Source organism: Diplotaxodon limnothrissa, linkage group LG23, assembly GCF_057381915.1.
Source record: "Diplotaxodon limnothrissa isolate DT_005_m linkage group LG23, D_limnothrissa_male_GT1.1, whole genome shotgun sequence".
Classification (NCBI taxonomy): domain Eukaryota; kingdom Metazoa; phylum Chordata; class Actinopteri; order Cichliformes; family Cichlidae; genus Diplotaxodon; species Diplotaxodon limnothrissa.
In genome coordinates this window covers 13,138,808-13,152,642 of record NC_140617.1, presented here as the reverse complement: position 1 = coordinate 13,152,642, position 13,835 = coordinate 13,138,808, and the positions used below count along the sequence as shown (strand labels likewise).

Here is a 13,835-nt window from a genome sequence, read left to right as displayed (position 1 = left end):
TTAGCCGTACTTCGTTTCTATAGTAACTGCAGAGGTGCATTCACGTGTTCATGGGAAGTCTGACCTTTCAGCACAGTTTTTGTTATTTGTTTTTATGCAGACCTTAAAATGTAATATATTAGTCATAAATGATTGGATGGATATCTTAAATTAAACTGTATACGTGATAATTATAAAGCAGTACAAAAGAAAAGCTGCGCTGTCTTGCTCCAGTGGTTGTTTATAAAGTAAAGGAGCGAGCAAGAATCGGATTCTGGTGAAATACAGTGTGCATTTATTGTGTAGGAGGACATCTAGTGGCGGTCTGCTGATGCTGCGAAGAAGTTCAGTTTTGAGCGGCCATAAACGCACCTTCACTGTTACCCGGAAGGACAACATTATGAAACGTGAAGGATCTGATGTTGCACTTCACTCTCTTCTGTGTGAATAATTAAGCTGCCCGGTGGTGTTATTTCAGAGGAGTCAGCGTTAGTAACTTGACTGAATGATCTTCTTATGAAAAGCAGTGCAAAGAATTCTCCAGTAAATCTTTTAATAAAGTGTTGCTCCATGGGCTCCTCTGCTCTTCTCACACAAATGGTTAATGATGAAGGGCCATTGATCCTAGATGGTGGACTGGCAACTGATCTGGAAGCGCATGGAGCCAAACTGCAGGTAAATCATAAAAATAACCTGCAACAGGTCACCATTTTCTATTGATTAGACTAATTTAATTTCTCTCTGGAGATGTTTTGTGTCTATTTTTAATCCATGTCTGTATTTTGAAGTTGATGGCAGTAACATATCTATAAAAAAAAGGGTGGGACAAGGCCATGTGTCTGGGAACTGAGGAGAGCAGCTGCTGGACTTATCAGGAGAGGAATGTCATCCCATTTTGGTCTGATACAGGATTCTAGCTGCTCAGCAGTCCTGAATCTCCTTTGTTGTGTTTTTGGTTTCATGATGCTCCAGACGCTTTGCTTGATGAAAGGTCTGGACAACAGGCCTGCAGTTCAGCACTCAGACTCAGATTTGATGAAGCATGCTGTTTACCATCATCCTGCTGAAATACGCAAGGCCTTTCCTGAAAAAGACGTCACCTGAATGGGAGCATATGTGGCCCTGAGATGTCCAACCCACTGAAACCCAAGAGATTCAAAAGCGCACAAAACAAAACAGAAGTGTTTTTTCTTCTTACATTAAGTTTCTTTGTCTACAGCACATCTGTTTGTGAAGTTAGAAAAACTCTGTCCACTCCACCCGAGAAACTTCCAGTCGTCACCACACCTGCATTTCCTACACGTGCTGGTGAAACTTGTGCAACTTGGGACTTGTTAGTTGCTCACAATGCTTCACCTGGGATGTAGACTGCAGATATTCCCTACTTAGAATCACAGCTTGCTGAACTTTACAGAGTCAGTCAAACCTGAGCATCAAAGGCTCATCTGCGATCTGAGTGTACTCTATCTTTGCAGCAGAAAATACCTGCATAGTTTTGTATTTATTTTCAGAGAGATGGTTAAATGACCTGAATATATCCTCTGGCCTTGTTCTCACGGCCTGTCTGTGACTGTGAGCTACTTGTTTTTCACAGCTTTTATTTTTTTTTCATTGTATTATCTTTACTGAATTTCCCAAATCTGCCCTCTTGAGAAATATAAAGTACGTAAACAGGTGAATAATATTTTTATCTGGTCTTTACAGATCAAATATAAGATTTTTTTTATTAATGTGAATCTGGACTGAAATTCGTGTGTGTGTGTGTTACATATGCAGGGAGACCCTCTGTGGAGCGCCAGGCTTTTGCACACTGCTCCTCAGGCCATAAGAGATGCTCATTACAGGTGTGTCCATGCAAAAAATGTTGGTAAATACAAATCAATCAGCACTTAATGTATACACTTTGTGTGAACAGGTTCCTCCTCAGTGGTGCTGATGTCATCACGACAGCCACATACCAGGCAAGTATCCCAGGATTCATCAGCCACCTGGAGGTGAGCGCTGAACGCGCCAGAGAGCTGCTGATGTCCGGAGTTCATCTGGCCAAAGAGACGGTGAAGAGGTTTGAGTCAGGTAGGAGAGCTTACGCTGAGCTGAGCCGACTCTTGCTGTAAACTGTGATATAATCTCACTGTTTATTTCTCTGTAAAGGGAAGAGACGCCCCCTGGTGGCAGGCTCTGTGGGGCCGTACGGGGCCTTTCTCCATGATGGCTCGGAGTACACTGGCGCTTACGCAGAGCAGATGAGTGTTGAAGTAGGTACCCCTCAGCCACCTACTGGACTTTATGCCTGCTTTGAGAAGATTACCCAGAATAGTTGTTTATATCTCCGGTTCTGGTTCTGTTTATATTTTCGGTTCATTTCATGAAAAATCATTAAGTACCTCCTTTTTTGGGACAATAACTTCAGTATATTTAATGACACTATGACACTTTTTACCTTAATACTATGGCTACTTTCAGAATTACAAACAAAATTGAAGCATTTTGAGTACAACAGAGATCTATATGACATTTTAATTGTAAAACACATTTAAGCTGTGTACACTTGTGTCTTTAATCTATTTGAAGGAGCTTAAAGTTTGGCACAGGCCTCAGGTTGACTGCTTAGCAGCTGCGGGAGTTGATCTGATCGCCTTTGAGACAATCCCGAGCATCAAAGAGGCGGAGGCTGTGGTGGAGCTGCTGAGGGAGTTTCCAAACTCAAAAGCCTGGCTGTCGTTCTCCTGTAAGGTAATCGCTGCCCGTGAACAGCGATGACGAAAGATCCATATTAGTTCGTTGTTAGTCACACAATGACTCGCCTCGCCATCAGGACGAGAAGCGTATATCGGACGGCAGCCTGTTCGCTGACGCCATGCGGGTCGCCGAGAGATCCACGCAGCTGCTCGCTGTGGGAGTCAACTGCTGTCCTCCAGACGTGGTGGAGTCGCTGCTGGACTCTGCTGGACCGCTGCACGTCTCAAACATGAGCTGGGTGGTGTACCCTAACAGCGGAGAGGAGTGGGACACTGAGCGGGGGTGGGTCTGAAGCTAAATTAACACACTAAGTCTAAACGCCTCACATCAACGTTTACATTCTGTAAATACAACATAAAGCTACCATAAAAACTTGATTCCTTAAAGAGAAAAAGGAAAATCTGCTAAATATCTGTGTGGATTCAGTAAAGGATCTTTTTTTCATTCAAAGGTGGCAAACATCAGGAAAACCATCAGGATGGACGCCTGATCTGAGCCACATGTGGGTGAAGCAGGGCGCTGCTCTGATAGGTGAGCTCAGCTGCTTTCTCTTATACTCAGTCTTTTTCTGTTTTGCAGCATTTTCTCTGAGCAGCTCTTCTCTGTCTTACAGGGGGATGCTGTCGTATCGGCCCTGCTCACATAGCAGAGCTAAGACGGCAGTTAAAGGGGCGTTGAACCTCCAGCCTCTGCAGAGAGGCCTCAAAACTTGGCTGCCTACAAGAACAGGACAAGCTGAAGGAGGCAGAAACCTGTCACTGCTGACTTTCTGCAAATTATAATGAAATCTGTGATTGATTACATGATGCTGGTGACTAAGACTTTCATGGTAAAAAGGGTTCTATATGCTTTATTTGACATGAAATGAGACTGTGAATAAGCCGTGTGAATAAAAGCAACACCGGAAGAGTCACAATAAATGTTAAACAAAAAAGAAATACGAATGCTGCAGGAATTCTTAAAAATCCCATTTTATTGTAAAATAAGTCAATAAATAAACCACTACATCAAACCCACTTAGGTACACAATGACTGTGTGTGTGGGTCAGAGACAAACGGACCCACAAAAGGTGCAAAGAAACATGTAAAGGAACTGCTCGTGTCTGAAATAAACCATGAGTGTCACTCGGAGTGTCCAAAGTTTCTACAGCTCCTGTGTTTAAACACCAGGATTGTCTACCGTCCCCCCGGAGATTTCACGAAACACAACACAACGCCAGCAGCTTTCACGATACTTTAATTGGACGAGCCGCTGAACGCCAGGTGAGAAACGATCCCACCTCCTGTACCTGTACGATGAGCTGCGTCTGAAAGAATGTACAGTGGATGTGTCGGTGCAGCTCAGATTAAACCTGCAGAAACGTGTCTGTGATGAGCGGCAACGCCGTGAGGTTTGCTTTGAGTGGGTCCGACTTCTCAAAGCTCCTTTTATTTATTATTTATAGATTTATTCATTTATGATCTGCGGCCAAATCTCTTGCGGGAATGATTACAGCAAACCAAAGCATCCTCCCTGTTTCTATTAGAAGAAAACGTTCTGCTGGGATATTCTGCAGAAGTGTTGCACGTTTTCTGATTGGTCAAATATTTGAGCTTTTCGCAACAGGCGGCTACAAATGAGTTTATTAATTTCAGTTCTTCTGCTGCGTCTCGACACAACAACACAGAGCTATTGAAGAAATTCGGCTGCTGCCAATCCACATTTCCACAGACCGAAGAACCAAACTTGCCGTAGTGTTACAAAGAGAAAGTTGAGACGATTTACATGGGAAACATGTATTTGAGAATTATTTCTGAATTTTTACTCACTCAACACTCAACCTTTTTCCAGAGGAAATAACTGTAACTGGTTCAATGTCGCCCCGGTTAGAAGGACGCAGACGACTGATGGCCTCAAAGTTTACTTCGTTAGTTTGTCGGTTTACTGCTTCAGACTGAAAACACAAGGCTGGAAAACCATTTCAAGTTACTGCTGACCTGAAAGCTGCACGCAATGCTACATGGGCCAGAAATTTCATGTGGATCAGTCATGGAACTGCCTCTGTAATGATTGCGAAGCAGCTGTCTCCATATTGCTTGTCTTCACTGCTAAAGGACAAAGTGAGCAAAGAAAAAGGATATGGCCACAGGAGACAAACAAGAAGTGAAAACACCCTAAAGAGAGTATCTGCTTCAAAGCACTAAAATGAGCTGAACATGTGGTAGTCTTAAATATTCAAAAAAGACTCTTGTGATTTCTGTAAAGCTTCTACTGTCAATAAATTCAATAAAAACTGCTTCCTGGTCACTTCCCTCTATAAGTTTTTAACTGGGAGGAGACCCCCTAGCAGACCCATATCTCATTTTGACTGGGGATGCCGCAGGGGGAACGGGAAAGGTCACTGGGAAAAAGGATATCTGGCATAACCTGCTGAGCCTAGAAGTGACCCGACTTTGGATAAGCAGAAGAAATGGATGCATCGAGCAGTTTTAGGAGATGATTTAAAAAAAAATGAAACTACGTATCTGAGCTGTTTTTGGACATTTAAAGAGTCCTAACGCTTCACTAACAGTGCATTTTGGTGTTTTCATGCCGTTTATTAACAGTAAACTGCAGAAAACCCCAGACCTATTCTTTAACTTCATAACTTCACTACTGTTTAGATACTCAGTCCTCATCCTGCTCATCCCTAAGAACCTTTCAGTCTGTGATGTCTTCTTCGAGGTCGCTGTCGGGCGAGCTGCGCTGTCTGTACTCCGTGCTGTTGGACAGGCGTTTCCAGCTGGTGTCTTTCTGGCTTCCCATGCTGTGCGAGCGTCCCAGCTGGGCCATCCGCTTGGCTGACGTCCTCTCTTCGCTGTCGTCGCTCGCGTGGGCCCTTTCCGTGGCAGATTGGTGAAAGTCGTGCCGCAGGTTTTCCAAATTCAGCGCCCAGGGGCCAAGCTTCTGCCAGTTGACCCTCTGGAAGGCCATGATGCAGTGCAGGTTTCCACCTACCTGCGAATGAAGAAGCCTTTTAGTTATTCACCATCTCAGACACACAAACATTTAAACAGCTGGTCTGAGAATTGGAACCTTTTTGGTTTTGCGGCGCTGAATCCCCCTCTCTGTGTGGCGAATGTCCAGGTATTCTGGATTTTGGGTGTTGAGGTCAGTCACGATATCCAGCCACCTGCAGAGAGAACTTCCTGTTAAACTGCTTAACAGCAGCAGACGTGGAAATGGAGTAAAAACTGAACAGAAACATACTTTTTACAATGAATAGCCGGATGTTTTCTGCTGGGTTCCCCGATTAAGATCCAGTATTCCATTTCGTTAGTGGGAAGAGCGCCCCTTCACAGAAAACAGGACAACATCTGTTACTAAAAACTAGTCAACTAATTTGTTAATATTTTCATATGGTGACATTAAGAATGTAAAGTCTCTTGTTTAAGTCCATAAGATTTTACATCTCAGGACATAATAAAAAAATCAGCTGCTCCTCAGAGGGTCATAAAATTAGGTAAATTAAGTTTTTTAAAGTGTGCTTTCATGGATTTAACCTTTAACATGCTTATTGTGGCCTGTAGAGTTATGGAGTTTCTCTGAGCACTGCAGGGTTTGAGCATGGAGTGAATATGCTGGGATGTCCACTCCTGGGAAGACTTAGCACACACCTGAATGTGCCGAAGCCTCTGCTTTTAAAGAGGTGTTCACACTTCCTGAGCACCTCTAAGAATAAACAGTTTCCTGTTACTTACCCTCTAATTCAAGTCAAGACTTTGTCCTCAGGACTGCAAAGAGTCCCATTAAAACGTCTTTTTCACGCAGCCAAAAGATTAAATAAAATCTCTAACAAACGTAAACTTACAGCAAACAATGCAACAAAGAAATATGACAAAACAAAACAACTCTACACAAAAAGAAATAAGCTAAATTAAAAAGTTTAAAAAAGTAAAAAAAAAAATGAACGAGCATCATCAAGTAAATATCTACATAAAATAAAATGAGCCTTTAATGTGGATCAATGCAGTAAACCGAAACCTCATTCATTATATTTTGTGCAGGGGCTAGCAGAAAAATCTCAAAACACAGCTTTTAGCGAGCACTGATCTAAATGAGCAGTTCTAACTGCTGTGACGTGGCGTTACCTGTACGCCTTTGCTGCTTTGAGCGGCGTGGCTTCGAACCCCACGGGGCAAAAGTAGTGGTTCTGACAGTGGTAAATGTAGGCCATGGATTCGTCCTTCAGGCCTTGTGTCAGTTTCATCAGAGCTCCTTCAGCTGAAAAGAAGAACGAGTTTAATCACTCAAGCTGCACATCTGTAAGAATAACAGCGCTGAGTGGGTCAGCTGACTCGCCTGTTTCTCCTGCTGTCTTGTGCTTTCCGTGTGGTTTGTACAGAATATAGGAGCAACCTCGCACTCGGAAGTTGTCGTTGATTTGTCTGAACCACCTGTGAGGAAAACGCACTGACTGCAGACCTGCGCACTCTTTAGATTTTTTTTTTTTAAAGTAAAAGACGGAAGGTTTGTGTACCGCATCAGTGTAGCGTTGCCGGTGAAGGGACCAAACTTGATTTCTTCAAACGGCGGCTGAAACCCCAGAATATGCAGAGCTTCCTCCTGAGAGATGGGTGGCAGACTGGCAATGCAAACAAACATTTACACCTTTTATTCATCGCCCACACTTCATAAGCTGATTTTTTTTTTATGAGATAAGATGCAGGCTGCTCACTTTCCTGCGCCAAGCGTGCTGTACAGGAAGTTCCAGCAGGAAACCAGCGAGGAGATCCCACAAGACGTCTTATACTGTGGCCGACTGATGCAGTACCTGCAGAAAAATGGATTATAACACAAAAGACAGACTTCTGTTAAGGTAACGGGTCCTCTCCGAAAGAAGACAAGAGCTTCTGGAGAATCACCGGGGTTGCAATGAAAATACTTTTTTATGTGGGGTTTAATTTCTTCAAGTATTCATATTGGTTTATCAAAATTGCCAGAAATAACAGGAAATGCTGGATTACAGTAGGAAGGTAACAAATATTCACTGCCTTAAATCAATGTGCAACCATTCAGCAGAATGGCAGAGTCTTACTCCAGAAAAAACCCGGAGGACAGAGGCAAACATTTGGCACTGCCCTCACAGCTTTCAGTCATCCGCCTGTGCAATTACAATTTCAGATAAATGAACACTTCTAGATGCAGCTGTCACAGCCACAGCGACAACAAAACGAGACAGCCGTTGTGCTGTGAAAGAAAAACTCATTCAAATAAACACAAATGCGCTGACCGTGTCCTCGCTCTTTGGTTTCAAAACTTTACTGCCCTTCTTTAGTAAATCCTGACCCCAGGGGACAAAAAAGGGCATTGAGCTGGCTCTAAAGCTCTGCAGTGAAAATGGAGAGTGCAGAGAGTCAAATCAATCTCTCCCCTTTTATCTCAGACAATCAAATGTTTCCATCCATCCTCTACATGACTGCCATCTTGTGGCCACAGTCAGCAGTTGTCGCTAAAGCTGCGCTTATTTCATGCACAATGGAGACCATAGCTCCCTCTGTTATATAGTCGTGTCCGTCTCCCAGTAACACTGACCGGAGGAGCTTTTTTCTGATGGTTTGCATATGCACATTTTGGACAAACCTCTCGTCTGGTCTGATGGGAAACAAGAATGCAAGGGAAGCAACCCCGGCTCTGCTTTCACTGCTCTGATATCAATTATGATTGACCCTTTGTGTGGAAACACAGCTTAGTGGTGGAGTAGCAAGTAAAAGAGCTTCAGTGATTTACCGTCGGCGAATCACCTCAGCCGACATGTGTGATGTAGAGAAGATGAAGTTTGAAAAGGATGTTAATAACTCCTTTAGTACATTAGCAAGGGAAGCTATAACCATAATGGACATAATGGACAGTGGCGCTGACCATGTCTGGTCTAATAAAACAGGCAAGCTGAGCAGGTGCAGGCTCAGCAGCACTTTCAGAATAGCATCTATAAAAATCTCTAAACATAATAGGTTTAACCAGCTGTTTTGCCAACACTCCACCAACATTTTCCATCCATATTTTAATCCCCCGATAGATATTGACCATTAACCACGTCACACAACACTCAACGCTTTTAATTCAGATTATTTTTTTGTGATTAATATTTTCATATACTTTTGTAGACCTGTATTTATCAGCTCATTAACTTTTTTAGAGATCATCGCAAACATGTGATGTTGGACATTAAACATTAAACAGAATAACTATTTACAATGCGCTCAACCTTAAACATACACAGCAGTTATATGTTTAAGGTAATATAAATAATACACGATTTAACACAGAGAGAGAACATTATTCTGTAGAGTGATTATTTTTACTTTTGATATTTTAGGCACAACTTTCCAATAAAACAGTTTCATGTATACTGAGGTGTTTTCATAGTGTTTTATTGGTTCTTTTCCTAAACAGATAGTAGATACAAAAATGTGAAGATGTCCATGTAGAGTGAAAATAAACAGCATGAATGGTATGTTTTAATCTGATCCAGTTTATCTTGTTAAATAGTGAGTAAATAGTAAAGAGAGATGTTTTTTGTTTGTGTGTACAGGGAGATGGAGGGGATGGTCTCTGCTTTCCTTTCTGTAAAAGTCACTGCACGAACATGGAGGAAATGAAAATGGAGGCTAAATATAACATTACCATCTTCTGAGGTCGAGCACTTTCCTCTGTTTGATCTCCTCCAGTGAGGCGTGAGGAGGGACATCTTGCAGGTTCCTGCTGGGTCTGTCGGATGACTTCATCTTCTTAGCGCCGCATTTCTTACCATTGCCTGAAAAAGTGTTTCAAAAAACATCAAAGTGTGACATCATGTAAACCAAACTGATTAAATTCACTTCCAGACCTTTCTTACTTGCTCTTATTTTCCTTGTATATGCAGTGTTGAAGTCTGCTGTGTCAATCTCCCAGGCCAAAATAGGCTTGGACACGTCCTCCATGTCACAGTCCTCGCCTGCCCCCCCACGGGAACCTCCAGTGTGTGCGGCACTGAGCTCTGTGGAGGGTTTGGGCTTTACACGTGGGGATCCGTCATCCTGCTTCTTTGAGAGCGCGTCCCTGCCTGTGTTTGGGGGGCAGTACACGGAGGCAGCCTGGTTTAAGAGGGCATAATCAGAGCAGACTGTGTAGAACTTCTCACGGGAGTGTGTGACCGGGCAGGTCCACGGCAGGTGGAGCTCAGCACTAGAAGCCCGCCTCACCCTCGCGGCATCCCGGGCCAGGGACCGAATCAGGCTGTGCTCCTCCTCCCTGTCTGCGGTCCGCTGCAGCCCTGATGGCTCCGCAGACCCAGACAGGTTTGTTCCCTGACCCTCTGAGGTGTTAGGCATCGAGCGGCCGCTAAGCTGACTGGCAACAGAACCGGACGAGACGGAACGCGATGATGGAGAAGTGACCTCTGCAGGGAAAAAAGGAGGTTATTCAAAATATATGAGAAGAAGATGAAAGTGCAGAGATAGAGACCTCACACTGCACTCAGATAGGAGAAATCAGTCAGCTAATAGTTTTATCTGACACAGAAACATCTGTATTACATCAGGATAGCTCAGCTCTGCTGCCACAAACACAGACACAGGGGAATCTTACATATGTTACATATCACAACAGATTTTTATTCACCAAGCTCTTTCTGTGTATTTGTTCTCCCTCTCCTTCTTCTTTGTAATTTTTACCACACTGAGCTTGTCTTCCATTACTGTATTTTATTTTACCAAACTATTCTACTTTATTTTTGCCTTTTTGTTGCACGTGATGTTTAATATTTTAATATTTTTGCTTCTGTGAAAGGAATTTGCATCCAATCACCTGCCTTCAAATGTATTTGGATCATACATTGGAGAGAATGCAGAACCAAAAAGCTCCTGAAACACATGAACCAACTTTCTTAGTCTAACAGTTACCATAACTAGCAAAATCCATCATTATCAAAAATTTCCAGTGGACTTTTCAACAAGATTGCTTAATAATTAAATAATTAAGTCCTACAGAGTGAGGGGATGCCTGAGGAATGGAGAAGAAGTGCACTGGTACTGATTTTCAAGAACAAGGGTGATGTGCAGAGCTCCACACCATGAAGCTGTGGGAAAGAGTTGTTGAAGCTAGGTTAAGTAGCAGCAGTATGCCTTCATGCTGAGAAAGAGCTCTACAGATGTAATGTGTGCTTAGGGAGTGTTGATGGGGGAGTACAGAAAAGGTCAGAAGGAGATTGACGGTCTCTGCATGGATCAGAGAAAGGATATTATAAGGCGCCAAAAGAGGAACTGCATAAGGAAGTCAGGAGTGGCAGAAAAGTATGTTAAGGTCGTGCAGGACATGTATGAGGACAGCGAGACAGTGGGGAGATGTGTGTTAGGAGTGACAGATGGGTTCAAGTTGGGGGTGAGATTAAATTTTTTTCAGTGGTGATGGAGAGGCTGATGGATGAAGTCAGGCAGGAGTTTGCAGATGACACTGATCCGTAGTGATCAAGTGGAGTCTGCAGAGGTGGAAGTCTAACGAAAGACTTCTTTAAGTTGCTTGAAGACGTTTCATCTCTCATCCGAGAAGCTTCTTCAGTTCTAGGGTCAAATGGTGGAGAGTCCCAGATTTAAACCCTGTGGGAGTATCCCCCCAAGAGGGACAAAAGGACCCCCTAATGATCCTCTACCCAATCACATGAGCCAAGGTGTGAAAACGGGTGTAGGTCATAATCAGCCAAGGTTTCGGGTGAGCTCATTGTGAAACCTAGCCCCACCCTATCATGTGATTTCCTGAGGTCATATGGCCCAGGATGTGAGTGGGCGTTAAGGCGTCTGGGAAGGGAACTCAAAACTGGATTATAGATGGCAGACAGTTGGTGTCGTAAGCCACCGCCTTTGTTCAAAGATGGTCGCTCACAGTGGACATAAATGGCTTCTTTTACTCCTCTTTCAAACCATCCATCTTCTCTGTCCAAAATGTGAACACTGGCATTTTCGAAAGAGTGACCTTTGTTCTTTAGATGCAGATGGACTGCTGAGTCTTGTCACGTGGAGGTGGCTCTTATATGTTGTGCCATGCGTTGGTGAAGTGGCAGCAGAGGTGGAAGTATATACTGGAGAGAGGATGAATGGAGATCCGTAAAAGCAAGCCTGAATACATGTTTGTGGATGAAAGAGAGACGGATGGAGCACAGGTAACGAAGATAGATCGGTTTAAATAACTGGGGTAACTAACTCTCTCGACCGCGGACGAGAGAGGTGAAGACAGGAGAGCAGCAAGAGTGAGAGGGAAGGTTTACAAGATGGTAATGAGACCTGCTTTCATGTATGGTTTGGAGACAGGAGGTAGAGCTGAAGATGCTCAGATCTTCATTGGAAGGGATGGTGGACAAACATGAAGCAGATATCAAAAAAGAAATTTTATAGACAAAGTAGAGTGTTAATAGGCAGAGGGTCTTATACAATTGTAAAGCAAGCTAGCTCCCTCATTTATATACAGTCTTTAAATCGTCCCCCTGGCAAACCCAGTGTTGGTCCACGTTAACGAAAACACCTGAAACTATGAACATAACAAATTCCAAAGACATAATCCTGAATGTCACTTGTCAGGCTCACGGAGAGACAAACAAGCACTGTTCCTCTTAGCCTTTAGCCTACAATGAGTCACCTATCATAGAAACAGACAGCATGGCTCTTGATATCCACCTAAACATTAACTAACGGTTCACCTGTAAAGCTGCTGCGATCACCCACAAACATCCAATTTGGTTAGCGGACGTAAACACGCCCAGCCGTCATTTTCAGCATCACAGATAGACTCATAAAATCTTCAGTAATGACCACCCTTGGCGGGGAGGCGGAAAAAGATAAAGCTGAGAGCAAACTACCAAATCGCCGCACACATTAGCACGAAAAATGTGGAAAATAGCCGAAAATAAGCAACAAACGTCGTCCTTCTGACCCGCAGCCTCTTCCTGAGCAGGTCCATCGGACTATACCATTCTGAGGAGCAACCGGGAGGAAGGGAAATATCAACGTTGTTAAATTCTTATAAGATTGTTAAAAAAACAAAAACAGAAAGTTTAAATGAGCAAAAACACTTTTCATCGCACACATGTGTATGTTATTGCACTGCATTAAATTTACTACATATTTGGACGTGTCCAGTTGGCGCCTCCTCTTCCCGTCTCAGTAAAATTATTTCTCAGTTTAAACCAATCACAGTAGAGCGCTTGAATGGACGAGTCTCGTCAGCGTCACGTGATATATTCAGATAGTTCCTGAAAGTGCATACCGGGCAATTTAAATTTGTAGACTCAGAGACACGTCCGTCGATACATTTATTATTTGTGGTAATTATTAATCTCTAAATGCATTAACTTAAAAAAAATGTTATCTTATATGTAGTTTCATTAATATATATGTATGCGGTGAGTAAACGGTCACCGTTACCCACGGCGTTAACAGTTACTACTATGGCTTTAACGCCATTGTAACAAGTTAACATTGTTTTTCCATCCACCCATCCATTCTCCTCCGCTTATCCCTTTTCAGGGTGGGGGACTGGAGCCTATCCCAGTTGTCATAGGGCGAGAGGCAGGGTACACCCTGGACAGGTCGCCAGTTTGTCACAGGGCTAATTTAGAGTTATGTCTTTGGGCTGTGGGAGGAAGCCGGAGTACCCGGAGAGAACCCACGCAAACACGGAGAGAACATGCAAACTCCACACAGAAAGGCATATACTTAAAACATTTTCCAAAAACCCAGGAGTTGAGAATCTCAATACCTCCATTGGTTTTGCCGAGAGCAAGTTAAATGCAGACATGCAGTAGGCTTGAATGGGAAACTGCCTGCTGATATTTAGCAAAGAATCATCAGTTACTAATGTAACATAAACTTTTATAAACCTATAGACATGTAATGACATGTAGAGCTGCATATTCTGTAAATTAGTTTCTGTGTATATGGAAATAAATATAATGAAGTTAGTCTGTAGGCACATTTTGAGGCAGATCAGTTTGTACTAAAAAGGGAAAGTTGAGACTGAAGGCAGACGCTGTCCCAAGCATCTTTATACATCGCCCTGTGGTCCAGAGGACGACCCCTGTACCACAATGCACACAAACACAGAGTGCATAGCTGCTGATCATAGCTAT

The 13,835-nt window shown here is 43.2% G+C and overlaps 2 protein-coding genes across 2 annotated transcripts; one reads left to right on the top strand and one right to left on the bottom strand.

Annotated features, from left to right (window-relative positions):
- The first annotated feature begins 399 nt into the window (after positions 1-399).
- Positions 400-3,444, top strand: LOC146607673 (uncharacterized). Its single transcript, XM_085348859.1, has 8 exons — positions 400-654; positions 1,756-1,823; positions 1,895-2,052; positions 2,131-2,234; positions 2,551-2,712; positions 2,795-3,000; positions 3,170-3,249; positions 3,332-3,444. Exons 1-8 carry the CDS (start codon positions 496-498, stop codon positions 3,394-3,396), a joined length of 1,002 nt encoding a protein of 333 aa, XP_085204985.1. The 5' UTR covers positions 400-495; the 3' UTR covers positions 3,397-3,444.
- Positions 3,445-5,325: 1,881 nt separating this feature from the next.
- On the bottom strand, positions 5,326-10,095 carry LOC146607672 (basic immunoglobulin-like variable motif-containing protein). Its single transcript, XM_085348232.1, has 9 exons — positions 9,576-10,095; positions 9,365-9,494; positions 7,416-7,511; positions 7,218-7,322; positions 7,040-7,134; positions 6,829-6,961; positions 5,948-6,031; positions 5,774-5,870; positions 5,326-5,695 (listed from the first exon to the last, which is right to left on the bottom strand). Exons 1-9 carry the CDS (start codon positions 10,048-10,050, stop codon positions 5,399-5,401), a joined length of 1,512 nt encoding a protein of 503 aa, XP_085204358.1. The 5' UTR covers positions 10,051-10,095; the 3' UTR covers positions 5,326-5,398.
- Between the last annotated feature and the right edge of the window lie 3,740 nt (positions 10,096-13,835).

What these genes read in the sequence shown, in the direction of transcription:
- LOC146607672 (XM_085348232.1), bottom strand. Translation starts at nt 10,050, where the DNA reads ATGCCTAACACCTCAGAGGGTCAGGGAACAAACCTGTCTGGGTCTGCG. An exon ending in AGCACGCTTGGCGCAGGAAA is followed by an intron (nt 7,323 to 7,415) that starts GTGAGCAGCCTG and finishes TTGCATTGCCAG; the next exon opens with TCTGCCACCCATCTCTCAGG. An exon ending in GGCAACGCTACACTGATGCG is followed by an intron (nt 7,135 to 7,217) that starts GTACACAAACCT and finishes TTTTCCTCACAG; the next exon opens with GTGGTTCAGACAAATCAACG.
- LOC146607673 (XM_085348859.1), top strand. Translation starts at nt 496, where the DNA reads ATGAAAAGCAGTGCAAAGAATTCTCCAGTAAATCTTTTAATAAAGTGT. An exon ending in CGCATGGAGCCAAACTGCAG is followed by an intron (nt 655 to 1,755) that starts GTAAATCATAAA and finishes TTACATATGCAG; the next exon opens with GGAGACCCTCTGTGGAGCGC. An exon ending in ATAAGAGATGCTCATTACAG is followed by an intron (nt 1,824 to 1,894) that starts GTGTGTCCATGC and finishes TTGTGTGAACAG; the next exon opens with GTTCCTCCTCAGTGGTGCTG.